General features: G+C 33.1%; 11 protein-coding genes across 11 annotated transcripts; 7 read left to right on the forward strand and 4 right to left on the reverse strand.

The window, feature by feature from the left end:
• Positions 1-216: 216 nt before the first annotated feature.
• On the reverse strand, positions 217-1,917 carry TMA64 (Tma64p; the record flags this gene model as incomplete). The annotated part of the gene is made up of 1 exon (XM_041551618.1): positions 217-1,917. One exon carries the CDS (start codon positions 1,915-1,917, stop codon positions 217-219), a length of 1,701 nt encoding a protein of 566 aa, XP_041407552.1.
• A 350-nt stretch (positions 1,918-2,267) lies between these two features.
• Positions 2,268-4,310, forward strand: APC4 (anaphase promoting complex subunit 4; the record flags this gene model as incomplete). The annotated part of the gene is made up of 1 exon (XM_041551619.1): positions 2,268-4,310. One exon carries the CDS (start codon positions 2,268-2,270, stop codon positions 4,308-4,310), a length of 2,043 nt encoding a protein of 680 aa, XP_041407553.1.
• A 1,248-nt stretch (positions 4,311-5,558) lies between these two features.
• Positions 5,559-7,178, reverse strand: TRM1 (tRNA (guanine26-N2)-dimethyltransferase; the record flags this gene model as incomplete). Its single annotated transcript, XM_041551620.1, has 1 exon — positions 5,559-7,178. One exon carries the CDS (start codon positions 7,176-7,178, stop codon positions 5,559-5,561), a length of 1,620 nt encoding a protein of 539 aa, XP_041407554.1.
• A 558-nt stretch (positions 7,179-7,736) lies between these two features.
• DPB4 (DNA polymerase epsilon noncatalytic subunit) lies at positions 7,737-8,417 on the forward strand (the record flags this gene model as incomplete). The annotated part of the gene is made up of 1 exon (XM_041551621.1): positions 7,737-8,417. The coding sequence occupies one exon, from the start codon at positions 7,737-7,739 to the stop codon at positions 8,415-8,417; it is 681 nt and encodes a 226-aa protein (XP_041407555.1).
• A 363-nt stretch (positions 8,418-8,780) lies between these two features.
• Positions 8,781-11,501, forward strand: KIN1 (serine/threonine protein kinase KIN1; the record flags this gene model as incomplete). Its single annotated transcript, XM_041551622.1, has 1 exon — positions 8,781-11,501. One exon carries the CDS (start codon positions 8,781-8,783, stop codon positions 11,499-11,501), a length of 2,721 nt encoding a protein of 906 aa, XP_041407556.1.
• Positions 11,502-11,575: 74 nt separating this feature from the next.
• INO2 (Ino2p) lies at positions 11,576-12,811 on the reverse strand (the record flags this gene model as incomplete). Its single annotated transcript, XM_041551623.1, has 1 exon — positions 11,576-12,811. One exon carries the CDS (start codon positions 12,809-12,811, stop codon positions 11,576-11,578), a length of 1,236 nt encoding a protein of 411 aa, XP_041407557.1.
• Positions 12,812-14,511: 1,700 nt separating this feature from the next.
• On the forward strand, positions 14,512-15,504 carry SWF1 (palmitoyltransferase SWF1; the record flags this gene model as incomplete). The annotated part of the gene is made up of 1 exon (XM_041551624.1): positions 14,512-15,504. The coding sequence occupies one exon, from the start codon at positions 14,512-14,514 to the stop codon at positions 15,502-15,504; it is 993 nt and encodes a 330-aa protein (XP_041407558.1).
• A 309-nt stretch (positions 15,505-15,813) lies between these two features.
• Positions 15,814-17,232, forward strand: TMS1 (Tms1p; the record flags this gene model as incomplete). The annotated part of the gene is made up of 1 exon (XM_041551625.1): positions 15,814-17,232. One exon carries the CDS (start codon positions 15,814-15,816, stop codon positions 17,230-17,232), a length of 1,419 nt encoding a protein of 472 aa, XP_041407559.1.
• Positions 17,233-17,664: 432 nt separating this feature from the next.
• On the forward strand, positions 17,665-20,778 carry SPO71 (Spo71p; the record flags this gene model as incomplete). The annotated part of the gene is made up of 1 exon (XM_041551626.1): positions 17,665-20,778. One exon carries the CDS (start codon positions 17,665-17,667, stop codon positions 20,776-20,778), a length of 3,114 nt encoding a protein of 1,037 aa, XP_041407560.1.
• Positions 20,779-21,012: 234 nt separating this feature from the next.
• STE5 (Ste5p) lies at positions 21,013-23,571 on the reverse strand (the record flags this gene model as incomplete). Its single annotated transcript, XM_041551627.1, has 1 exon — positions 21,013-23,571. One exon carries the CDS (start codon positions 23,569-23,571, stop codon positions 21,013-21,015), a length of 2,559 nt encoding a protein of 852 aa, XP_041407561.1.
• Positions 23,572-24,614: 1,043 nt separating this feature from the next.
• Positions 24,615-26,390, forward strand: ARX1 (putative hydrolase; the record flags this gene model as incomplete). Its single annotated transcript, XM_041551628.1, has 1 exon — positions 24,615-26,390. One exon carries the CDS (start codon positions 24,615-24,617, stop codon positions 26,388-26,390), a length of 1,776 nt encoding a protein of 591 aa, XP_041407562.1.
• Positions 26,391-26,611: the final 221 nt, after the last annotated feature.

The raw sequence follows: 26,611 nt of genomic DNA on the forward strand, positions 1-26,611 counted from the left end.
ATTTGTTGGTCTTTCGGTTTCACTTTCTTTTTTTTTTTTTTTTTTTTTTTNNNTTTTTTTCATTTTGACGCTGTTGGTCGAGAAACCCTTTACAATATGACAAACGTTTATTGCAATTGTATACAGTGAAATAATGAGAAAGTAACATCGTCCAAAGGTAATATTAGTGTCTGCAGTGAGAGAGATCTATGTAATTATATAAACTTTTACACGATTTTAACGTTTCTTTTTATTCTTGACTTTGTTCTCGAAATCGATCCATTTACCAGGAACACCTAACTTGTTCAAATGATCAATGATCAAGTTGCCATGAGGACCTTGCACTTGAACTTCAGCTGTCTTCTTTGAAGTAAGAGATTCACCAATAGTCGTAGATCCACTACATATCTTTCTTAGATCAGCAGCAAGCGCTTCAGGTGTAATTTGAAATATTTCGAAATTAGATACCCTTGTGATAATCTTACGACCAATCTTCATTTCGGTAACAATCTTTACATGAGGCATGGCTCCTTTCAATGGTTCTTTAAAGATAGGGGTTGTTCCACCATTCTTGTATAGTTGAAAGAACTCTCCAAAATTATTCTTCAAAATTGGAGCAAGGACATCATAACGTGGTACAGTACGGGGAGCGACAGCTGCTTGCGATTTCTTTATGTTTACCATATTAAATAATAAATCATCTAATAATATCATTTTTTTGTTCTTGTTATCTACAAGATTTTTAAATTTGATATAATTCTGTATTGCATCTCTTACTTCAGTCGATAAGTAGTATCTTTTTAATGGAGTATCATCTATAGTCATCAGAGTCTTCCCTAGGTTTACAGGCTTATATATAGTAGACAAAATCAGATCACCTTTACCGTCTAATTTTTCACCATTTTGTCCAGCAGAATTAGCAACTGGGTTTTGTTTTTTACCACTACCAATCTTGTAACTAGAGAAATATTTTAATTCATCTTTATCTTTGTTTAAGGATGTTACTACAAGACTGTCATCTTTACCTTTCAATTTCAAAAAACCAAGTTTCTCAAAATGTTTCAAAAATTTAACTGTTTTCTTCCATGATGATTTTTTAATATTGACTTCATTATGGTCCACATCAGGAAGGTTATGCATAATATGATTAGAAATGAAATTAGATGCATTCATTGGTAATTCAACTTTATCATCTACTACAATAGTGTAATAAAGTGCCCTTGTGATAAAATGATCCACATCTTCTACACTAAGTTTATCTAATACAGTAGCTAGTTCATCTATTGAAGTTTCTGGTGTAGGTGTTGTTTCTTTCTTCAACACAGCTGTCTCTTTAACTTCTTCTTTTTCTTCATCCTCCTCAGTGTCTGCTATACTATCATTGATAGGCATCTCCAGTTTCACCTTAAAAGTGGGAAATAAGCAATCTTCCAAATGATGAATAATCTCCACAGCAATACCTTTTTTTCCAACCACATTATCACAATGACTTAGATCCATATCAACCACACCAATAGCAATAACAACGCTGGGGTTTGTATAATTAACAACACCGCACACGGTACCAGATGTCAATCTACTATCAAATGGTGGCAATGTACCTGCAACCATTAAGTTTGCACCGTTATAAAGATGTGGAATTACTAAATCATGTGTTTTAATTAATGGTAATAACTCAGGGTTTGACCAACAAGTGAAAACTGTTGGATATAATGTGTCATGATTCTTGGCTTTAACTAAAATAGGAGTGTTTTGATCATTAGTATAGATAGTTCCCATGGAGTTTTGAGTGGTAAAATTTGTCTGTTTAATTTCAGAGTCTGATGGAATCTGAACATTTTCAACTTTTAATTGAGTTTGCAATGTTTTTAATAGTTTCTTGCGATCTGAGTTCTTTAGATTACTCAATGCTTTTACACGTGGTTCCTTCTTAAACATTGTATGTTTATGGCAATATTTGATGAATATTGAAATATTACAGTTTCAGTTATTACGAAGTTTATCAAACTCCAATGCGAACCCAAATAATTTACTATTCAATTACTGTTCTTCTGTGAAACTGTATTGTTCAAATAATAGAACAATGTCGACTAACTTTTGCGATGCTTCTCTCACACGTTTTTTTTTTGTTTCATATATGAAAGTGTAGGGACGAGCAACAACAAACTCTATAGTATACGTCCCTCCTGAAAATAGAGATTATCGTCACATATCTATAACAATCGTAGGATTCAAATAACTTGATATCTGTAACCCTCTGTATGTAAAGTGACGGTTCAAAATTTGAAATGAGTGAGGAAGAATTCTACCGGATCGAGGACCCTGAACAAGATTTGTATTTAACTCGGCAGGGCAAGAGCATCATAGTTAAAAGACGATCAGATGATCAACAGATTTCATCGACATATATTAGAGACTGGACTCAATTGGTTGGGTGTCATTGGGACACTATCCTGGGGCGATATCTTTCGATAATGTTCAATGATGGATCAATTCGACTCATTGATACTAATGACAATGGCAAATTAATTTCGTTTATGAGGACGGGATTGACAAACTCAGATAGTTCATATTGGAGTAGATTGCTTGTAAACACCAGCAATAAAGGTATTAAAATTATGAATATATCAGAAAGTTTCCCAAACTTAACAAAATTTTCTATGGAGAACGAAACTATTAAATTCGAACCCTTTGATTTAGTGAGTAAGAAATGGAGGAAAATAGATAATGATCCAATCAATGAAAAAAAAGGAAATAAACGACAAGTTCTGGATTTTCATATTATGCATAGTGGATTAAATGATGAAGTATCTTTCATACTTAATGGTAGTCTATCATTGAAGACCATGAATAATGGCCAAGGGCAAAAAGTTTGTAAAATAATAAATGAAGATTCTGGAATTTATCAATTCTGGTACAGTGAAGGTCATAGACATGAAATCGATTTATCTTTGATACTAGGTAATAATAACAATATGTCTCTTCTACATGATATTATAGAGTTTCAAGAATTGATTCAATATTTAAAAACCAACATAACGTTCTTACATGATAAAATAATTAAACCTTACACAGATTTCTTAGAGAAGATTACAAACGTATCTTACGATAGATTAGAACTATATGACGATTTAAATCAGTTGATATTTACTGGTGAGGTCGAAGAGACTTTAGCAGATTGGTTAAAGTATACCATTGGAGAAAGAAATATACAGACGTGGAGAGATAAATCTTCAAAAATGTATGAAAATGGTTCTGAAGTATTACAATTGGGCATTATTAATGCATTTGAAAGAGTATTTATATCGTTAGAGAGGATATCCGGTTCTTTGTCTCTATTGTTCAATAATAATAATAATAATAATAATACTATATCAGATGATGAAGATGGAACACAATTTGAGTCACAACTCGCAAAATTATATGAGTTATTTAAAATTATGTTTAAGACTACACATGAAATAATATCTACAAATAATAGATCAAGAAGAATAATTAAACATTTTTTAGATTGGTTAGAAGATAAAGTCCGAGAAGTCAATAAAACTGACAATGATGCTAACAATAATGAACATAAAAACAAAAACTTAGATTATTTTGATGAGGCTACCACTGTACCACATATTAAAGAAGGATTAAAACTTGTATGTTTTTCGTCTAATGATAACGACAATTTTTTCTTTATCTCGAAGGAATTCAATGGAATATTAAATGAAATTACTCAAATTGTTACTACTGAAATAATAAACATATCTATTATCCCTAAATTCGAATCATTTTTAATTCAAAAGGATTACCATACTATATTCCCACATGAGGATAATCTAACATCATTTGAACTATTAGATATTGCAACAATGAATATAGCTTCCACCTCACCCATTGTTATAGGATCATCAAAGGACGTTAGTATAATGGTCTATAAAAGAACCGCACAACAACAAGGAGAAGTTGATCATATATTCATTGGCACATTATATGGATCACAAATTAATTTATCAACGTTTCCGCTCTGGGAAGTTCAAGCAGCCCACCTCACACCAACACAATTATACAGTCAACGTATTAAGAAGTCAAGTAACAGATTCAATTTAATATTACAAGTACGTACCGCAAGCGGTGTCATTGAATATTTACCATATATCTTTGAAATAAGACAGCATAGTAGAGGTAATAATAATATTGTTATTGGAATTCGTCATCAGAATGAAAATAACGATAATGATCATCCTGGATACACATCAGATTGGTTTGCTCAAAACTTCTCGATAGAGCAAATATATCCCGAGCTAACAACAGAACAACAGAACAACATCAACGCAACTCACTAACCAAAATAGTCTAAGTATCCCCCTCCCTCCAACCTTGAGCGATAATTCCACTATCCTCCGGGAGATATAAAGAAACAAAACCTTGTCCCAGCAAGAGAATAAACCTTGAACCCAAAACAAACCTACTGGTGAAACACAAAACCACCAACGCATAGCAAACATGTTGTTGATACTTCTTCGCTTTCCTGCTATTCGTCTGCGTTCCTAAGACCCGGCGAGACAAGCAGGGCAGCCCGCCGCACGCGCAGTTCGCAGGCTCCCTCTGTTTTCTCTGCTGCGCACGAGAAAACTGCGACTGTCCCGGGGAGATTTCTTCTTCTTATTTTGTTCCACTTACGCTGGATGAAACCGGCAGAGAAAATATTATTGCTTAACTAATAAAGGAAGTGAGTCGTCGTTATATTCTCTTACGGTGGATACATATATTGACTGTCACCAGTTTGTTCTTAAAGGTACTTTATTTTATCTTAAAGTGAGTTAGTTAAGAGAGTTGTGCCACCCCGGAGGTTTCGGTCGACAGTCCTATTCGTGCTGTTTGCTTATATATCCATGTTCATATTCAAATATATATACATATATATATGGGAATAAAATGTAGCTATACTAAACTGTTCTTGTTAGTCTTTAATACTTACAACGCCTTCTATGATTTAATTCGTAAAACATCCAACCTCAATAATTTTAATTCATTAATTAATAACAACTCCATTTATTTTTACAAACACACATATACATAATCCTACAATGCTAGCACGTAACCAAATTTTAAGAAGTACCAGAATGTTACAATTCCAAGCCAAGAGAAACATGGCTACCGCTTCATCTGATGTTATCGCTCGTGCTAACAGTGGTAGAACAGGTAAATTTATTGCCTCTGAATTCAAAAGACTCACTACTGGTGTTATGGGATGGGGCTCTCTATTCACCGTCTCTTTGTTCTGGTGTGGTCCTATCTACTATTACAAAAGTGTTACTAGCTTTGGTCTAGCTGATGCTTAATTATTATATATATGCAGTCATAATATTGATATAAGAGATTCCTCACTTGCAGGAAAAAGTGCTAGAAATATGAAAATTAAATAAACCTTTGAAAGAACTAAATTACAAAAATTTGGGTATCTCTTTTATTATGAACCAATAAAAACAATGTCTTTGACAGACATATTCACATACATATATATACTATATTTAATGATAATAAAACTAATAATAATACATTTAATATTCTGTTACTCTCCGCTTTAATACTTATTTAGGTCTAGCCTTTGGTCCCCAGTTTTTAGTTGGATTTTCTTGATATCTAACAATTTTCAATTTTCTTAATTTTTCAACTGTACCACTTTGTTCATTTTGTTCAAATGATAATTTATCTTGGTCAAACATTGTTTGAGTCTTTAACCATTCATCTAAATTCATTAAAATTTTATAACCTGGTGTTCCACTCTTCATCTTACTTAATTTCTGTTTTAAATCTTTATTAGTATCGCATTCTCTCATGACATACCATATAGCACCCCATGGTGCATTACTCTTTAAAGTAGAAGGTTGAGCGTGTGTCAGAGAACAATCATAACCTAATGAACCAAGTCCAGCCACTACAGTCTTCAACGCAGGAACCTGTAATTTCAATATGGATGCCACGTGATTCGGACTGAAATAGAATGGGGCCTCTGCGATCTCATTTGATGCTAACGTTAGCATACCTTCAATACGTTTCCTTGTCCCATAGATCTCATCACCATGTTCCTCACGATTGATCCTCAGGACTTCCTTGATAAATTCATGGTTATGTAATGGACCACCATACATTGGTCCTGCTAAATGGAATGTTCCGCCACAGAATTCACATTTACGATTTACTGGTGGGCCTTGAGCAACACTATATTTCAATTGAATCTTCGATGGATTCTTTTTACCTTCACGTTCTGTGATACGTCCCAAAGGTTGATTATGGTAGGATCCACATTGAGAACAATGGTATGTAATCATAGTCTTTGACTGTAAATTTTTTACTTCGATTGGGGCGGTCTTGACTCTAATGAACACACGAACATAAAAATCAATACTTAAACTTAATAATGGTTCCACAGTCTTCTTATATTTGGCTGCAGTTTGACTTAACAGGTTCAACACCAATCTTAATGCACTCTCGTGAGTAGATTCATGACCGACCATATTGACACCACCATACAGGGCAAAACATTTCTCTGGGTAACCATTACCAGCAAGTACAGACAAATCGGTACATGTTACTAACATAAGACCATTATCTTCAATGGATTGCATTGCGGCATCAACGAATGGTGTCACTGTACCATATGGATCCAAGTCAATAACATTATATGTTTTATTTTCTGATTTATTACGATACATCAATACATTTGCATCATCTAAATTTGCTCTACATTTATCTGTGACACCATTATATTCAATGTTACGTTCAATGGATTCCACAGCAGCAGGTAACAAATCGTTTGCTACAATCTCTTTAACGTGAGGAATCTCATGAGCATATCTAATTGCACGAAGACCAGTCGCAGATAATGCTTCTAGAATTTTTATATATGGTTTTCTTTCGATTTTTTGTCTCTTTGCAACTGGCTCACCGTTATCATTTTCTTCAACCTTCTTTAAAGATGTCTTCCCCTTTCCCTTACGGGATCCGTATAGGTTATCCCATGCCTTGATACATGTGACACTCAGATCCCTATTGAACTGTTGAATTGGATTGTAAAACACAGTTTCTTCCTTCTCAAAGAGAATCTTGGCAGACCCTTCCTTGACAACATTATAGTCATCGATATTAATTTGTTTGCGACCAATGCCGCCAAGATTGGCTCTAAATCTAGTGAACGCAGCTCTTAACATGGATATTTGCAGTTCCGTGCTGTATGTCTTTGATACTGTATATGCCTAGATGGTCAAGCTCATCGCAAATGTATATCTTCTTAGTCTTCTCTCTTTTATTTCTGATCAAAAATTGGTTTTGAAAAATTCGCTGGCAACGGGCACATTTTGCTAAGAAAATTTTTTTCAGTAGAAGCAGAAGTACACTGTGACTTGGTTTAAAGATAGCATACTGGGGAAATCGAAGCACAGTCTGACATTGTAAAAAAAATGTAGTTCTTATTATTACCACATAACACCTTAAATATCAAAATTCAAGAAAGATGTATGTGTATAACTTAACTGTCTCTACATAACAACTGATATAGCGATCATTCCTCATACTAAAACGACCACAGTCTGCTATCAAAAACGAAGCACCGCTGGAAAATTTCACGCGTCAATTTTTCATATTTTGAAGTAAATAAACTATATGAAACAGCAGAAACAACAATAACAATAAGAGAACTGAAGTATATTAATGTACACCACAGAGTATATCATCTCATATATTACTCAAGCACATAAACACATTACACAATGCCACCAAAGGGATGGAGAAAGGATGCTCAAGGGAACTACCCAAGCACGTCATATATGAAGGAGCAAGAGAACGTCACGATCGAGGATTTACTCTTCCCACGTAGTGTGATCACCAGTCTTGCCAAAGAGGTAGCACAATATGGACAGGCAGATGGAGAGGCCGAGAAACGTCTAGTGATTAATAAGGATGCAGCCATTGCTTTGCAACGTAGTGCCACGATATTTGTGAACCATCTGTTGCTATTTGCTAGAGAGATCGCAAGAGAACAAAATAGACGTAGTTGTAGTGCCGATGACATTTTGGCGTCGGTGGAATATATTGGATTACCTGGTCTAAGAAATATTATTATGGATAAAATGTTAGGATATCAGCAAGCTCAGCGTATTTTGGCTGTACATAGACAACAACAACAGAAGACAACCGACGATGGTGGGGACAATGACAGCCAAGGAAAGGAAGAGGAAGCAGATGATAATGTTGAAGATGTTGAAGAAGAAGGTGTTGAAGAAGAATTGCATGAAACTGAAAAAGATATACCATCAAAAAAATTGAAACATGTAGAAAGTAATGAAGAGGACCAGATTGCAGCCACAGCTACAACTACAATTACAATCCCAGGTCAATCAGGGACAGATATATCTGAAGAACCCAACTCAGCAGTTAAATCCAGTATATGAGTAAGTAATTATATTATATATAGATGATAATGTTAACACATTCACGACATGATCCATTGTAATTGTAAGGTTACTTTAAGGTGAAATTACCGAAATATCACTCGGCACGAGCAGCAGATATCGGAATTTCTGAAAGCTTTTCGGAGTGACGGAACCATCGCACGGCTGTTATGACAGAATTTGGTCCCTCTTTTATGGATATGGAGACTGTGTACATATATCTATCTATATAAAGAGATCATGAAGGAGGAAATTCAAAAGTATTTCAAAGGATTATATCCTTCTTTTAGTTACTACAGTTTTTTCGTAGCTGACTTTCAAAGTTTGCCTTAACAATACATATAGGAGTATCCAGATATATCGATGACTACAATACCTAACTATTTTACACGTTCAGCTGAAGGTTTACCGGAACGACTCCCGTCTTCAGACAGTACAGAAGAGGGCCACGGTAGTGATACTATTCCAAGATTCCAGTCACCTGCCTCTTTGGCTATATTTAAACAAAATAAGCATGGTCATGAGATGCAAGATTATCAAGAGTTACCACCAAAACAAGCAGTCTTAGAAGGTTCCCCTAAAAATTATATTTATAAAGATACACAAACCACACGACATGCTAGGTTCCATAGAACTTCGATCGGTGATTGGAAATTCATGGAGACAGTAGGGCAAGGTTCAATGGGGAAAGTGAAGTTGGCCCAGAACGAGAGCGATGGACAACTCGTTGCTGTAAAGGTGATTAATAGAGCTTTGAAAGTGTTTCTATTAAGGCAAGAACAAGTTCATTCACCTCGAACAACGAAAGAATTAAAGGAACGGGAAGCTGCCCTTGCAAAGGAACAGGCGAGAGATAGAAGAACCATTAGAGAGGCAGTACTTGGACAACTAATGTGGCATCCAAATATTTGTAAATTGTACGAATGGCATATTTTATCAAACCATTACTATTTAGTATTCGAATATGTTAACGGTGGTCAATTGTTAGACTATATCATTCAAAATGGATTATTGACAGAGAAGAAATCTAGGGAATTTGCGAGAGCAATTGGTAGTGTTCTCCTCTATTTACACAAGAATAATATTGTTCATAGAGATCTTAAGATTGAAAATATTATGATTGATAATAAAGGAGAATTAAAGATGATAGATTTTGGATTATCAAATTTTTATGATTCGAGATCTTTATTAAAAACTTATTGTGGGTCGTTATATTTTGCTGCACCTGAATTATTATGTGCTACTCCATATATTGGACCTGAAATTGATATTTGGTCCTTCGGAGTAATAATTTATGTGCTAGTATGTGGTAGAGTACCATTTGATGATTCTGATTCTCATAAATTACATCAAAAGATTAAACGTGGGAAATACACTTTTCCAGATTTCGTAACATCGGATGTGAAATCGTTATTAAAACAGATGTTAGTTGTTGATCCAAACAAAAGAGCAACTTTAAAAAAAGTATTAGATCATAAATGGATGAATGATCAGTATATGACACCTATAGAATGTAATATTCCAAGTAGACCTCCGTTGACATTGGAAACTTTGGATTGGGATGTCCTTCAGGAGATGGAACGGTTGAATTTAGTGGAAAATGCACAATTCACAAAGAATTTATTAGAAGAAATCATTACTGACATTAAATACGTTACATTATCAGAAGTGTATTGGTCCATATTAGAAACTGATGAAATGACTCATATGACTAATTCAGAAATGCCCACTGTAGCGTTTCATCCGTTGTTGTCACAATATTACCTAACCAGTGAATATATGCAACGAATGAAACATAATACAAAGTTAACCAAAATACCCACTGGGCAAAGTATAGTCACGGGTCAGAGTGGTGGTGAACAAAATATTGTTAATAACAATGGTAATGGTTATGTTCCAGATAACAAATACGGTTATTTACCATTGAAACTACGGCGCATGTCAGAACCTCATGTTTCACCAACTAGAAAGACACATTATGATCCAAGTGTAGATTATGTAATACAAGAAGATAGTACTATTGTTAGAAAAGAACCTGAAAGAAGAGAAAGTAAATCCAGCAAAGGTAAAAAGAAAATAAAAAAATTGTTAAGAAGACTTTCTGGTGGGTTCCGCAGTGCTGGTACTGCAAACGATAACATTGAAGAGATAAATCCACAAGTTACTACGGCAATGAAGACAACACCAGAAGTTGAATTCGATAAATCATTTGAAATAAATGAAGATGATGACTACGTTGTTCCACTCACTGCACCTGAGACTTATCAAAAGAAGATACCACAAGGTCGGTCTAAATCGGTTGGTAATGAGAGACAATTGTTGATAACAAGGGAACCCCACTTAACAAATAGTAATGTTTCGCAATATAAAACATTATCGGAGAAAGTTATTATTAAGATGGCCAAAGATGCACCTCCTAATACAATGCCTTCCATTCAATACACGAACTCATTCTTTACTACTGGTGTTTTATCTGTTCAAACAACATCATCAAAATCACTAGCTGTTGTACGATATAAAATAATTAATGCACTTAATCAGAATAATATTCAATACGAAGAGGTTAAAGGCGGGTTCCACTGTTCTGCATACAAGTTGGGGAATGTCGTTGACACTGATATTTTACAAAATATGATAGAAAATGGCAATTCACAGGTTAACGACATGACTGTGGAAAGCACATCCATGGAGAGCCCTTCACATTTCGATACAATATCAGAAGAAGAATTACTGAATGTTACTACTGACACAGTACATCAGTTCATCCCTGGTTTAATAACAGATGCGTCACACAAAAGAGACCAAATGGTGCCAGTATCACCTACAAGTACTGACGTTATGGCATCTACGGGGAAGGTCACCACTGAAACCTCTAAACAGGAAACTGCAATATCTTCACCCATTACGTGGAATGATAAACACCCGTTCATTGTCAATGAGTTATCGAAAAAAATCGTGTTTGAAATTTTTATTGCCAAGATTAAATTCTTGAATCTAATTGGTATTCATTTGAAAAAAATATCAGGCGATAGTTGGGAATACAAAGAAATCGCTGCACAGTTAATTAAGGATATGAATCTATAAGGACATATATGCGTATATATATATTAGTTTTTATTATTTATAGAAAATTAGAAAAAATCATATTTGCTTTCTTTTTATTTCTCATCGTACAACATTTTCTCCAATTGATGATTTGCTTTTAATAAACTTTTTATATCATCGACGATACCATTGAGTAGCAAATATTTGGGAACTCTCTTGGTGTTACTTTCAATATCTTTACTCAACATTCCTGTTAGACTATCAAATGATTGTTTAGTAAAATCACGCCTAGCTTTCTCTACTTGAACATGTTTCCATTTTTTAATCTTCTTCTCATCACCGACAAGATTCATTGGTATTTTTTCATTTGATATAGTAATTTCAGGAATCTCTAATGGTGGTGGTATATAATCATTTGGTGCTTGTAAATATGACGAATCCTCAGTAGAGTTATATTCTTCTTCGTATGATTGAGATACAATTTGCTCTTCTTTAGTCTTTAATGGTTCTGTTTGAGAAATTTCTTGAAGAGGAACATCTACTACATTGTGTTGATGTTCATTTTTCACATTGGGTGATTTAATTGCAGAGTGTTCTTGAATAATATTTTTTTGATTGTTTACTAAAGAATCTAAGAAATTCTCAATGGCTGTTGATTCAAATGTACTTAATAATGTATCGTTTGCTCTTTGAATATGAGTATCGTTGATCTGTTGCAATAATTCCTCTGTACTTTGAGGTTGTAACTGAGGAAAATATTGATGTTTCATATCTGAATCTATGGCAGAGTGGCTAGCATTTCTGAGACTCGGTATATTTTGATTTAGATGTGGGTGATTATTGAAAAATTGTGGTGAAGGTATAGGAGACGGACTTAAAATATTATGATTATTAGGTTGATGTTGTAAAACAAGAGCACCTCCTACCATGTGTGGTGTAGTGTCTACATGCGATAAGTCTTTATTTGCATTATTATGTTCATGTATTAGGTCGTTATTCACATGATGGCCATAATTCGGTATCGTTTCATGTTCATTAAATTGGGTTGAAATACGATTCTGGTGTAAAGGGTCTGCAAGTAATCGATGAGTAGCACCTCTGAATACATTGTCTGGCGGGTTATGATATTGCGGTGAGGTAATATGTTGCTCATTAGCGAATACATCAATACTTTTTTCTTGTAAATTATCGAAATTACTGAACAATTGATAAGCTGTCTCAAAGTCAAGATCAGCATCTAGATCGAAGAGATTGTCTAGTTCGACATTATGTGGTTGTATATGACTTATATGTGAACCATTTTCTGTGAATCCTTTACCTTGATGGTTGTGGTCTGGTTTGTGAGTCATGAAATTTGTGAGCAATGAGGATGAGCTTTCTCTATATCTTTAGGGATGTCTGTTATTATTATACTGGTGGAGAGAAATGATAATAAAAATAATAATGGCAAAATTAAAATTTTATGATATGTCAATAATAACGTTAGGGATGATATTGTGATGCGTAACTAATAATGACAGTTGTTGTTGTTATTGTTGTTGCCTGGACCTTAAACTTTCTCGATGATGGCAACGTCATTTCAACAATACTAAAATAATTTCACATGCAAAAAATGATTAAGATAATAATTTATTTTTCCATCTCCGGCAGACATCACCAAATTCAACAAAACTGGTGACGCATGTTGGGCTGCGTTCGACCCACGGTGGATGCCATATGGATGATGAATATATGGAATTATACGAATTGAGGAAGGTTAATAATAAGGGTAAATTATAATAAATGAAGACGATGTTGATATCAAACACCTATTAATAATATTTATAAGTGTACATTCAAATATGTATCGATGTAGTTTTGAAAATATATATAAAGTTCAAGTATTTCTATGAAAAATACAGTTCCTCTGGCTTTAAGCATGCATGATAATTCACACTTTAACTTTATCATATTTTAAGCCAATTTTATTTATTTTAGGTATGACTTTGGTGATGATCAATCCATCGTCTATATACAAATATATATATGTAAATTCGGCTCCTACCTTCTAAGTTTTTTCGTCATGATACGACTCAAAAATGATATTATACAAATTAATGTCAGTTACTTGATATTTCGAATAACGCAAGTTCTCAGTTTTATAATACCAAATAAGGGATTTCTAATTTCTAAAAAGTAGTTACAGTTTTCTATTACTTATGAAGAATTTGATAGAGACAAATAGTGATCCAGAAATATTCACAAAAGGATATATCAGCAAAATTATGTGCAATGGCTTACCTCTTGGTTTACCCAATCTTATCCGTGTGGATAATATAGAACATATTTCACAATAATTAACGTCTACAAGAAATAGTGGGTTGAATGAAATACCTTTTCTGAAAATATATAATCAAGATGTAATTAAAAATTACATTTACTTTTGTTTCAAATATTTACGATATATACCACGTAACATATTTGCAAAATTAGGGATTAAATCCATTGAACAAAGAAATACAAAACAGTATCCATACATTGGTGGTGATGCTACTAATCAACATTGGGGGCTCAAAAACATAAGACATAAGGAACCAGATCATCTTCAAAAACTGAAAGATTAGAATTAATGTACCATATCAATTAATTCAACGTGTGACATAATAGTGGAAACATATACCGAACTTATACGAAGATGCAGAGGTTGGCTCTTCTAGTAGTAATTCTCCATAACTGATAGTCAATAAGCAACCATATATTCTTTTCAACTTAGCAGGTATCATATATGTAGCAGAGTTAACACTTGAACATCTCGACTGTTGACGATCATGGTTTGACTCTTTATAACGAGTTGTTTTCATTCTCCTTCGTTTCTCTTCGTGAAAAATTTTCAGCTTTAAGAGGCGCTACACGGCTGAAACGTATCCTCTAGTTTTGTCCTTTTTGATCTGCTCTCAAACAGATTGATATTTTAGCTACAAAGCAGTTGATATTCATACGTTATAGACGGGAGGTATTATCTAATAGTTTTCCTTCTTAAGCTCCCTTTCTTTGCTGTGAATGTAAGGAAATGTTTGTAAAGCTTTTGCTACTTACTGTGGTAATATCTCAGATATGTTTTCTCCTTGTCTCACCTAGATATAAATCAAGATGGCCGTTCTCATGGTACTACGGAAAGGTCTTTATCCCATTCCTCAAGAACAATAATCTATATAAATGGAAATTTTTTATTGTGCCATGTTTCTATTTGTCATTATATCTCTATATTGTCCTGTTGTATTATTTGAAATTGCACCCAATAGTTTACTCTCACATCACAATTTTTGAAAATTTCATACTTATTCCAAGTTTTATGATTAGTGTATTATATTTAGGAATTGCTACCGTATTTGTTAAACCACAAAATTCTTTAAGTTCAAAATTGAATTCTAAGAAACAGTACCCATACGATAGGATTTTGTATTATCCTGATACGATTTGTCGAACCTGTCGTATTGCCAAGCCAGCACGTTCCAAGCATTGTAATATATGCAATATATGTGTACTCTTAGAGGACCATCATTGCATATGGGCCAATAATTGCATAGGTAAAGGTAACTACATATATTTTTACGGATTTTTGATTGACAACACTTTGTCGCTAAGCTATGGGTTCTTAAGATTACAACATTTGTACTTGAGAAACATTACCCGATTACCTAAAGCAGCCTTAACAATGAGTATTCTACTCGGTTTATTTGCCATAATTGTTGCGGTTTTTACTTACATGGAATTAAGCATTGTGTCTGAAGGTATGACCACCAATGAACAAGATAAATGGTACACTGTTCAAAATTTCATGAGAGACAATAAACTTGTAAGGGATTCGAATGGTAGTTGGTATTTCATTGAACCTACAGGTAATAAAGATACTGTTACACCTTCAAGATTTTTTAGCACGAATCCATATGATCACACAGAGTATTTATTAACTAACTATACAATAATTAGTGACTCTAGTGAAATAAACAATATATACGACAAGGGTGGTTTCTGGGAAAATTTAAAGGAGTTACTCAAATGAGCATTATCTTATAGTAATATATATTTTCATACATACTTTAAAGAGCATTACAAGCAAGCATTAAAGTATATAAAAGAACCATCAATCTATTGCTAATGAAATATTTATAAATGTATATAACTGAGGTTTAATAGTTTATGACTTAAAGTACAATCCGGAAATGTTGCACGGGGCGATTTGATAAACTGATAATGATAAAAAAATACATAATTAAAGAAAGATAGGTTATACAAGGAGATAAAGCAAATAGACGTTATAGGTTCTACTTATTTCTCTACTAATCCAAGCAATATAGCAACAATAGAAAATATGGGTGCAATCATATCTTTACCTATTACCATGGGCACAACATTTGCCGCATCCTGTCTTGGAGGATGTTGCTCGAATCTATTATCTAAGACCTTATCATCTCTGAGCTCTAGCTCATTAGGAACAAGATTAATATATGCCAGTTGGCTGCTTTTAAATTCGCTGATATCGTGGATCTCTATGTCAGCTAATAAATCATTTCTATGGCCGGGGAAGACCTGTACGGACACAGGTGAATGTGGGTTCTTTACAGTACACCGATTAAACTTTGCCCTTGGGTTAATCCATGTAATAATGGGTGGCATACTGATAGGTGTGAAGTCAACTAAAGAAAAAAGATCAGAGTTGCAAAATTCATGGTGGAGTCTCAAGTTCATTATTTACTTGATGCTTGTAGTGGTATCATTCCTATTACCAAACAATTTTTATGTGTTCTTTTCTAAATGGGTATCCGTACCAAGTGGGGCAGTTTTTATATTGATTGGTCTAATTTTGTTAGTTGACTTTGCTCATGAATGGGCAGAAACATGCATATACCATGTGGAGATTGACGATGAAAATTCACCCTTTTGGAAGAAGTTCTTAGTGATCGGAACATCTGCAATGTATACTGCATCTTTGGCAATGACTATTGTCATGTATGTTTTGTTCTGCCAAAATCATTGTTCGATGAATCAAACGGCCGTAACTGTTAATTTGGTATTGACATGTTTAACTTTAATAACATCTATTCATCCAAAAATTCAAGAAGCTAATCCAAAATCCGGTTTAGCGCAAAGTAGCATGGTGTCGGTATATTGTACGTATTTAACAATGAGTGCTATGGCTTCAGAACCAGATGACAAATATTGCAACCCATTGGTAAGATCAAGTGGGACTCGTAACGCAAGTATTATCCTTGGTTCCGTGTTCACCTTTATTGCTGTGGCATATACTACGACAAGAGCAGCAGCCAATAGCGCATTTCAGGGAACTTCCTCTAATGGTGAAATATATTTACCAGACGATGGTGGTTATGATGGTCTAGAAGGTCAATCAAGACATCAACTTCGTTATGAAGCTATCAAACAAGCTGTTGATGAGGGTTCGTTACCTGAAAGTGCACTTTATGATTCGCCATGGATGAATGCTAATCCAAATAGCTCAAGGGATGATAATGATATGGATGATGATGAATATGAAGGAACGCAATATAATTATTCATTATTCCATTTTATATTTTTCTTAGCTACCCAATGGATTGCTATATTATTAACTATTAATGTGGGACAAGATGATGTAGGAGATTTTATACCTGTAGGTAGAACATATTTCTATTCCTGGGTTAAAATTGTGAGTGCATGGATATGCTATGTTTTATATAATTGGACACTAGCTGCACCTGTCTTAATTGATGGTTTTGGCGCCGATGATTATTGAAGAATAAAGCAGATCAAAAGTCATGAGCAATAAAATAAGATGTTCATGTGAACTATCAATCTACATTGAGGATAGGGCTCCCCTTTTTTATTTATATATTTCGAACATTAATGGACTGGCTACACTAAATATCTACATATTTAATAGACGGTAATTATATAATTTATAAATTCAAAAAATTCATATTTGATAATAGCATACATATTAATCTTGATTCTCTTCACCTTATTTAAAATATTATAGAAGTCAATATTACCTCTGTGATATAATAATTCCCAAAAAAATACACACTTGTTGGCGCGAAATGGGATGTCACAAATTATTTTGAGGCAGTAAAAATTATCTTACTGTATTTATTAAAGCAAGGTTGAAGTTAACACATAATTAGCAATCAAGTTCTAGAAAAACAAGGTCTTTTTAATTACTAATCCAATGTCATTAGAACAAAAAATATTAAGATTAATTGTGGACGACCAAAGGTATATTCAATATATATCTCAAAAAACAAAAGACACTACCACATATAAGATAATAAATATTCCTGAGGAATCATTTCTATCTAAAAGTTTCCAAGAACTAACTTTTGATGAACTGTCACAATATTTAAAGGTGGTTTTCCTGGGCGAAACACCTCTAAATTGGAAAATTTCCAAGAAAAATATTCCCAAAAGAATCTCTAAACTTCTACATGAAATATCTCGAAATGTGTATATGGTTCAAGCTCTCAGGAATGAAGTAAAATATTTTTACGGTAGAGATGTTATTATGAAAGATGATAAATGTCAAAATTATGATACCAAAACAAAAATGACCGACATTAAAAACAGAGGTGATATTTTAGGGAGTCTAGTAGAAGAAACCGATATGAACGAATATACGAAAATTCAGAAGAATTTGCTCAAAAATATAAAGAAGAATCCCTCAAAAAGAGAAGCACCTTACCTTAAAAAGAGAATAAATGCCACTAACAGTCTACAAAAAAGAAAGAAAATTCTTAAATGTTTTAAAGTTGATAACAAAAGAAACAATTTTAAACATAAAGTTAAGACTAGAGTTCTAAATATACCTGACTGTCAAAATATAATCCCCCAAAGTATTCGAAATATAAAAACCAATTCAATTGTGGCAACTGATTTTGATCTAAACTTCACAGAACGGGGAGAAAATGGAGTAAGTCTTTTATTTCAAGATGTTTTTGAGAAGGCAGAAGGTAGACAACTACCATCATTGAACCTTAAATGTGATCGTAAGGAAGAAGGTATACATAAATTTATAAAACCCCCAATACCTAGAAAATTACAATGGTCCAAAGATATATGTTCAAAACACTTTCTAACCGGTAAAGAGAATGGGCTCGAAATGGTTTTTAACCAAAAAATGTTAGTTCTCATTGCACCTAAAAAGGAAAACAAAATGCAAAGTCCAAAACAGCCGAATGTTCCTCTTCTGAGTTGTCTAAGAGCATGGAAATGGAATGAGTTATACATTCAAATTTATAAATCAGATTTTGATGACAACTTGATAATCAATTTTAAAACTAAAAAGAAGACAAAATTTATTTATTTATTTTTACCAAAATATAGAAGGTATACAAAGGAAATATTTACGTTCCGATTGAATGATAATTGTAGACTACTTAATAAATTAAGGTTAGAAAATACAATTTGTCTAGAACGAAGTGTCATTGACCCAACATCAGAGAAGTCCCAAAATAGTCATCTTTTATATTTTTTGAGGGCAAACTCTGGTAAATCTTTGGCAAAGTTATATACCTTTCTGAGAACAAGTAACCTAGTTTTAACTTGCAAACAGTTACCAGTAATTACCCTTCCTGATCAAAAGTTGTCTTTGTGTTTGCCAAAGAATAAAAGGGTATATAGTTCTTTCGATTACTTGTCGAGTTACAAACATCCAACGAAGAAAATTCTTGAAACCAATTTAGGTTATAAAGAATGGAGCACACCAGTGAGACGTTTTATTAATGTTTCAATAATGGAAATGACCCAAGTAGGGTCCATAAGTTTCAACCCTCTTAAATATGAAGAAGGTTTGTATCAACTTCGAGGTAATGTAGCCAGAAAGCTTACTGAGACAGAGTTAAATCAATTATGGAATTTTGCATCTCATACCAAAGATTCTTTTAAATATTTTCTAAAAAAGAAGCAATTAACTTCCGAGAAAGATAATCAAAATGGTTTAAAGTTTGATTACCCAATTGAAAATAATATAGAAGGGTTTGCTCAAGAAATTAAAAAGACAGTAATAGGGGACTCCTCCTCTCTTTCCAAACTTCGTTCTAAGAAACGTTATTTATTTGTCTTAAAAAATCTACTGTTTCTAATTCCTTCAGAATGCGCAATAATACCTTTTTTGACAGAAATAAAACAAAACATAAAAATTGCCAGCAAAAGTTATAAAGGTCCTCCAGCTCATATAATCGATCCTTTAATACTTAATAAACATCATCATATTCCTTGGCTGAGTAATGAATTAAAACTGGAAGATTATGAAAAAAATGATTATAATTATTTTAATCATTTTTGCCGTAAAATATCTCTCATACTGTATTCAGTACAGTGCATCGATTTGACAGCAGTAACTGCTTTGCGCTTGGAATCTTTAGAGTCAAGTAAAAAGACTCCCAGATATTCGAAGAATTTGTTGAATACACAACATAATTTTGGAAGTTCTTCTGTTGTTGTATTGAACCGAGGCAAATCCAATGTGAAATTCTTATTCTCTTCAGAACATGTCGCAAATGAATGGATGACACACCTTACTCTAATAATGAAATATTGGAAAGAGTTTAATAGGAAAGCTACGAGCTTTAGAAATAAGGATAATGATATATCAAACAAGAGTCTCGTTCCAAAATCAACCAATAACGGTGGTGTGTCTTACTTTGGCAATGCTAGATTAATTTCAACTAATAATAGTGTTATATCAATTTTAATTTACCATGGAATTTTGTATGTGAAAACTGGTAGATATAATATATTCAAAAAATATTTAGTGGTACTAATTCCGGGAACATTGTTACTATTTAAAACAAAAAAAAGATCATTTAGTAGATATAATGAGGATACTTTAAAATATACAATCTCTAAAATGGTATCTTTGGAAAACAGTTATATATATTGCGGAAATTCAAATTTCCGAGGCCTATTATCGACAGAAACACCCAACGATTTTCATAAGTTTAATAATAATCATATACCAAAAATTTATGATGATGGTTGGAAAACTACAGAAGACCAATTCAGTAGATCTTTTACAATCCATTTTGGAAGCTGCCAAAGAAATTCAATGACTAAAATTAATGAAGAAGGCTCTGTATTGAAAGATCAAATAGGTCGGATATTCCCTAAAGAACCTTTTCGATATTTAAAAACCAATAATAAACCAAGCAACTTAGATAGTCTCCACTTTTTATCCAATAAAACAACACATTATTTTCAGCAACATCAAATATTCTTAACCAGGTCAGAACAGGAGAGAGATTTATGGGTAGCATTGATTTCAAAAGAAATTGAAAGACTTCAATAAATACGGTCAACTCCAATTGTAGTTATCGAATAACCATACTAATTATATACAAAATCAAACGTACAGAATTTTTCGAAAAAGTTTGTCCACTTTGATTTAACAGCAAATTTAATTAATATTATATATTTTATTTTTGAACAAAAGTAAATAAATTGAAGAATTTCTTTCTTTATCAAATATTTCTATAATGATAGTTACAAATTTAGTTTTTGTTGGAAAATTATACAATTTCTATCATGCTATTACGTCGAGATTATCCGTACCGAAGAGAGAACTTGTTATATTTAAAGTTAATAAAGAGTCGCCTGATGATTCAATACTGTCTCTATCTCCAGAAGTTGTTAATGAGAAATGTTCCTCAATGTCTGAAATATCGCTGTTATCATCATCACTATCATAGTCTATCGCAAAAGTGTAGCATAGTAATTCTAACATATCTGTCCAGTTATCGATTTCAGCCAATTCGTCTATTTGATCGGCATAACTCATATTTAGGTAGCCGACTTTAATTTTAAGGATATTTGCACGGAGTATACCAATTTTCTTTAATAACGTAATGTGTTGAAATAAAATACAAAACTCTTTGTTCATTATAGTGTTTGATATCAGAGCTATCCCAAAATTTTTATTCGGAGAGTTACTAATATTTAAAATACTTTTCTTTAATACCTCAATATTGAATATACCAATGGGATTGGAAATTTTAAGATCATCTGGAGTTTTCAATATGTCGGACATATGACCTTGTTTTATTACAGACATCTTAGAATCAATCAGACATATATAGAGGGCAGGAAACAATATCTCTAAAGCTTTTAAGTTATTATAAATGGTATTATAGTTATCTGTGCAATTAATATATTGTTTATCAATTTGTAAGATAATAACTAAATTATCGGGCTTTTTATGTCTTATTGAAATAATAGAACTAACAGACGTTTGCATGGTCGATAGAGACATTCTCGTATCATTGTTGTATACTTGTGGTGGAATATTTGACATTCTACGTATAACAACACTTCCTCTGATATGTGAAATTGTTCCTAATTCTGTCACCTGCTGGTCTCGACCGTTACCAGAATATGTGGTTAAAACATCTCCATCGTTTGTCATACTTTTGATAATCGGAGGAAGAGGTAATGTAGACGTAAATGTTTCCTCATTGAATACAAGGTTGTCATTGAGTAGAGCAGATGCCCATTTTTGTGAGATTTCAGAAGAACAGTTAGTTGTAGATTCCGCCAAACAAAAATTCCTCGAGATAGAATTTGCTATTATCGTGCATTGCAAAACAGAGTTAGTAACAGGTTGAACATCCACATGATCAAGTGGATAAAACATTTCCATACTTTGAAACGTTGTATTTAACAGGATATTCTCGTCATTCTGGTTTTGTTGTGGATCTGTATATACGATAATTAAACAATTGGTAAATAAAAAGCACCAACACGGGGAAAAATTGGATTTTTCATCAGATATAATCATTCTATCCACTACCCTTAGTAATCCAAATGTTGAATCTATTAACTCTTTTGAAATATCTGAGTTAAATCTATTTATGATAAGATCTAAAAAATATGTTCTAAGAAGAGGTATGGATATACTAGTATTCAATGTCGATTGATTATGACCTTTTGAATTCGATATATAACTTATGTTATCATTTATGGTTGTTTGATCGTTAATATTTGGATATGAACTTGTTGGAATGATATTCCTAGAAGAATATTGAAATGGTCTAGACAATTGATGGGTTTGTTTAAAATATTTGGGCGATGAATCAATTTTATTACTATTAAAATCAGAATTAGAACCAACATTTATTATTTGTCTCATTACTGTTTGTTCTTTTCCATTTAATGGTGACGAAGAAGAGAAGGTCATTGGGGTATGAGTGCAGGTCGTAGTAGGCGTAGATATAATTCCAACTTTTGTCATAAAAACGTCTGAAATGATTTTTTCTTTTAAAGTTTCATCCTTGGGAACACAATTTATATCAATTGATTTTTCGACTTTACATTTCAAACATTGTGGAAACAATTCGTATATGTTTGTGGACGCAGTCGATATGTCTTCAAATGATATCAAAAGACAATCTTGATGACATAAATGCCCGCATTGTAATTCAACAACTCTCTCCCCATAGCTTCTATGTGATATTGGCTCATCACATATAGTACAATTATCATTCAAAAACGACCGTTTGCCACTACTAGATGATTTCAACTGCTCAACTCGTATTCCATCCGTTAACGGTATAAAATGTTTAGAGTTTGTTGAGTTAGCAACTGAAATATTTATATTACTTCTAGATGATGTTCGAGATATAGGACGAGGAAGTGAGGATACACGAGAGGGGTATGTAGTTGTGGGAGTTGTGCAACCTAAAGAAGTATACGGCGAACCAAACGAATATTTGGATGCAATAGGAGATGATTCAATGGGTGTGATAGAGGTAATCGGAGAAGATATGATAGGAGTAGCAGATATATTACTTTTAGATTTTTTAGAATTTAATTGAAAGTTTAACAATTTTCCTGCCCATTTTTTTGGGGAAGAGGAGTGTTTATTAAGAGGCTCTTTTATTTTATGTCGATCTCCCAGGTTGTTTATCAAAGCATCTTGTTTGAAACTATCTATATCGACAAGATTGTAAATATTTTTATCGTGATGTGCTGGTGACATATTCTCTTCGAATACCTGGGATAGAAATAAATGAAAAAAATACAAATACGCTAGAACATTAGTGAAGTTAAACCAAATATATGGGGTAATTAAAATTCGATAAAACATTTTTAATTATTGCAAAATTTGATAGCAAATTTTACTTTCTTCAATTTAATGAAATATTAGTGTATGTGTCTCCGGTTTTCCTAAAATAGTAATACTAAGGAACCTCAACTCGGGCAAGATATAAAAATTGACACAACTTTTTGAAGTCATCGCAATTAACAAACCAAAATTCAAAGGAAACAGTATTATATATATCATATACGATAGCACTTAAAGATATAATAGAACTTTCAAAGCATATTCAAAATATCATTGGCAAGATTTATAGCTTGGAATCTTTTACTGACTTTTCATGAGGGACCGTAAATCTATATATATATAACAGATCTATGCATATCGCAACATAAACTAAAAGACAATAGATATATTGAGTTTCATGATTAATGCTTCGGAATGGGGTTGGTGGAATGTTATATTGTCCGAAATTCTTCAGCATATTCGTTAAGCAGGCTATAGCGTCTCAGCACTAGACCAAAATCTTTCGTCAATTCAATACATATGATTTAATTCCATGGAATTGTATATCAAATGTTCATATGTCTCTTATGATATATATACCAGTTAACCCTCTACTCATCTTAAATTTAAATGGATCTATCATTGTATCTTGAAAATATAACAATTTTAATACCTTATTAAAATTGCTTGTACTGATATGTTAATATAGCCTGAGAAATAACGGAAGATTGAATCAAATATCTTACATAAAATGGTAGCGTAGTAACCACATTACTATCGCATTTCTGAATGCTATGGTCAATCTTTTAGCTCTTTTTATCTTTGTATATGTCTGCCCTTTTTATTAACTACTATTTTCTGCCTCATTGTCCTTCGTACCAAGCGACGGTATTTCGGCTGAAAAATTTTCGGCTGAGGACTTCGAAGAAAAGAAGAACAAAAAAAAAATTGCGATGAGCATCGAATATGAATCAATGCTCTTATAAAATATATATTTTATTGTACAGTAAACATAACAAACAGTTAGTATCAAGTATTATTAACCTATATAACTACAATCAAAGGAGCATAAAGTAAACGTTATCATGGAATTAGCTGTATCTCACGAGGATTCTCAAATTTTACTAAAAGATAAAAATATCTTACAGGATTCCGTTGTGGATAAGTATAGAACTGCAGGTCAAATCACCCAAACAGCTTTGAAATATGTCACTGGTTTAATTAATGATATCTATCACTACAGGACTATTGAAACACCATTAACAATTTCAGAGTTATGTCTTTTGACCGATTCTTTTATCGTTACTAGATTGGAACAATATTACAAGAACAAAGTCAACGAAAGAGGTATTGCCATTCCAACATCTATCGATGTTGACCAACTAGCTGGTGGTTGGAGTCCTGAAATTGACGATATCAAGAATCTAAAGAATTGGAATAAAGAAACTACATCTGAGGAAGACCCATTGAACAGTACTGTTACTGGTCTTCTGAAACCAGGTGATATAGTCAAGATTACATTAGGTGTCCACATCGATGGTTACACTTCTGAAGTTTCCCACTCAATGGTAATCTACCCAACTAGTACCAATGAAGCAGGTATCGTCGTACCAACTGGTCCTTTATTAGACATTAAAGCGGATGCTGTTGCTGCAAGTCATATCGCTGTCGAAACTGTAATTGCATTACTTGCATGTGCTTTGACTCCAGAAAAGCTTCCTGCTACTTTAGGTACTTCCGTTACAGGTCAACTTATAAGACATGTTGTTAATACTATTGCACGTTCTTATAATTGTGCTATTGTACCAGGTTCCCGTGTTCGTAGAATTAGAAGATTTTTGGCAGGTCAAAATGAAGGTATTGTTGCGGAAAGGGAATACAAGGGTGTTGTTTGGGCTGAATCTCACCAAGAAGCTGAATTATTGGCTAACTCTGAGGTTAAGGATTTAACTGTTGCAACAAACAGTAGTAGAAGTGCCCCATCTGCCATTCCTGTGGATGATTTTGTCGTTAAGGCCGGTGAAGTCTATTTAGTTGATTTAAAGATGGTACCATTAGGAAAAACTACTAAGAAGGGTCTAGTTACTTTAGAAGTAGTAGACTCTGCTAAGGGTAAATCTCATAGAAAGAATGAATTAGTTGCTAGATCTGGTATTTTCGTCAGAGATTTCGCTCAAATTCATGCATTAAAACTAAAGACATCTAGAAAACTTGTGACAAAAATTGATAGAAACGGTGTATACCCATTTAAATTATCTCATTTATCTGAAAATTTTCCAATTATATCGTCAAAGGATTACAATGAACAAATTTCTGCATTAGATAAAGATTTGAAATCTTTCAGACTTGGTATGAGTGAAATTATTAACAATTATCTATGTGTTGAATCTCCAGTTGAAGTTGCCAAATGGGTTCCATGGGATCACATTTTAAAAGTTTCTAACCAAAATGGTGCTCTAAGTTATGACGCCACTGCTAGTTTAACTTTACCAGGTCATGAAGTTCCATTACCAAAATTAGGTATAGCTACTTTGAAACTAAAGTCTCTAGTGAGATCATCTTCTGAGACCATTGAACTGCCAGTTGTAAGAGAATGTACCACTGTGGTATTATGTGACAGTGATATCAGCTCAGGTGAAAGACCAGAGGTGTTAAGATTGACCGGTGGCTCAAAGACTACTCAACCAAGTTGGATCCAGTCCAAACTTGAACTAAATAACCAAGACCCAACTGTACAAGGTATCTTCCAACTTGCTACATTAGTCAAGGATAAGAGATTCGGTTTAATAATCAGAGAAACACAACCAATGAAACAAAATATTGGCCAAAGTTCTAATGAAAATAAAGATATGGAACTTTAAGGAGTGTTAATTAGAGAGACACATCCGTATTTTCAACGATTGCTCAACCGTTAGGAACTGTATAGTTATGATACACAATCATTTAATTATTTGGTTCAAATTTTTGTAGATTAGTAGCAGAGTATAATATATATATATATATATATCCGTGCATTTTTTAAAGAAATACATTCTATTGTCAAAAACGAAGATAACGCTGATTGAAAGATAATACAAATTCT

This window comes from Maudiozyma barnettii (genome assembly GCF_903064755.1).
Source record: "Maudiozyma barnettii strain CLIB 1767 genome assembly, contig: KABA2_07, whole genome shotgun sequence".
Classification (NCBI taxonomy): Eukaryota; Fungi; Ascomycota; class Saccharomycetes; order Saccharomycetales; family Saccharomycetaceae; genus Maudiozyma; species Maudiozyma barnettii.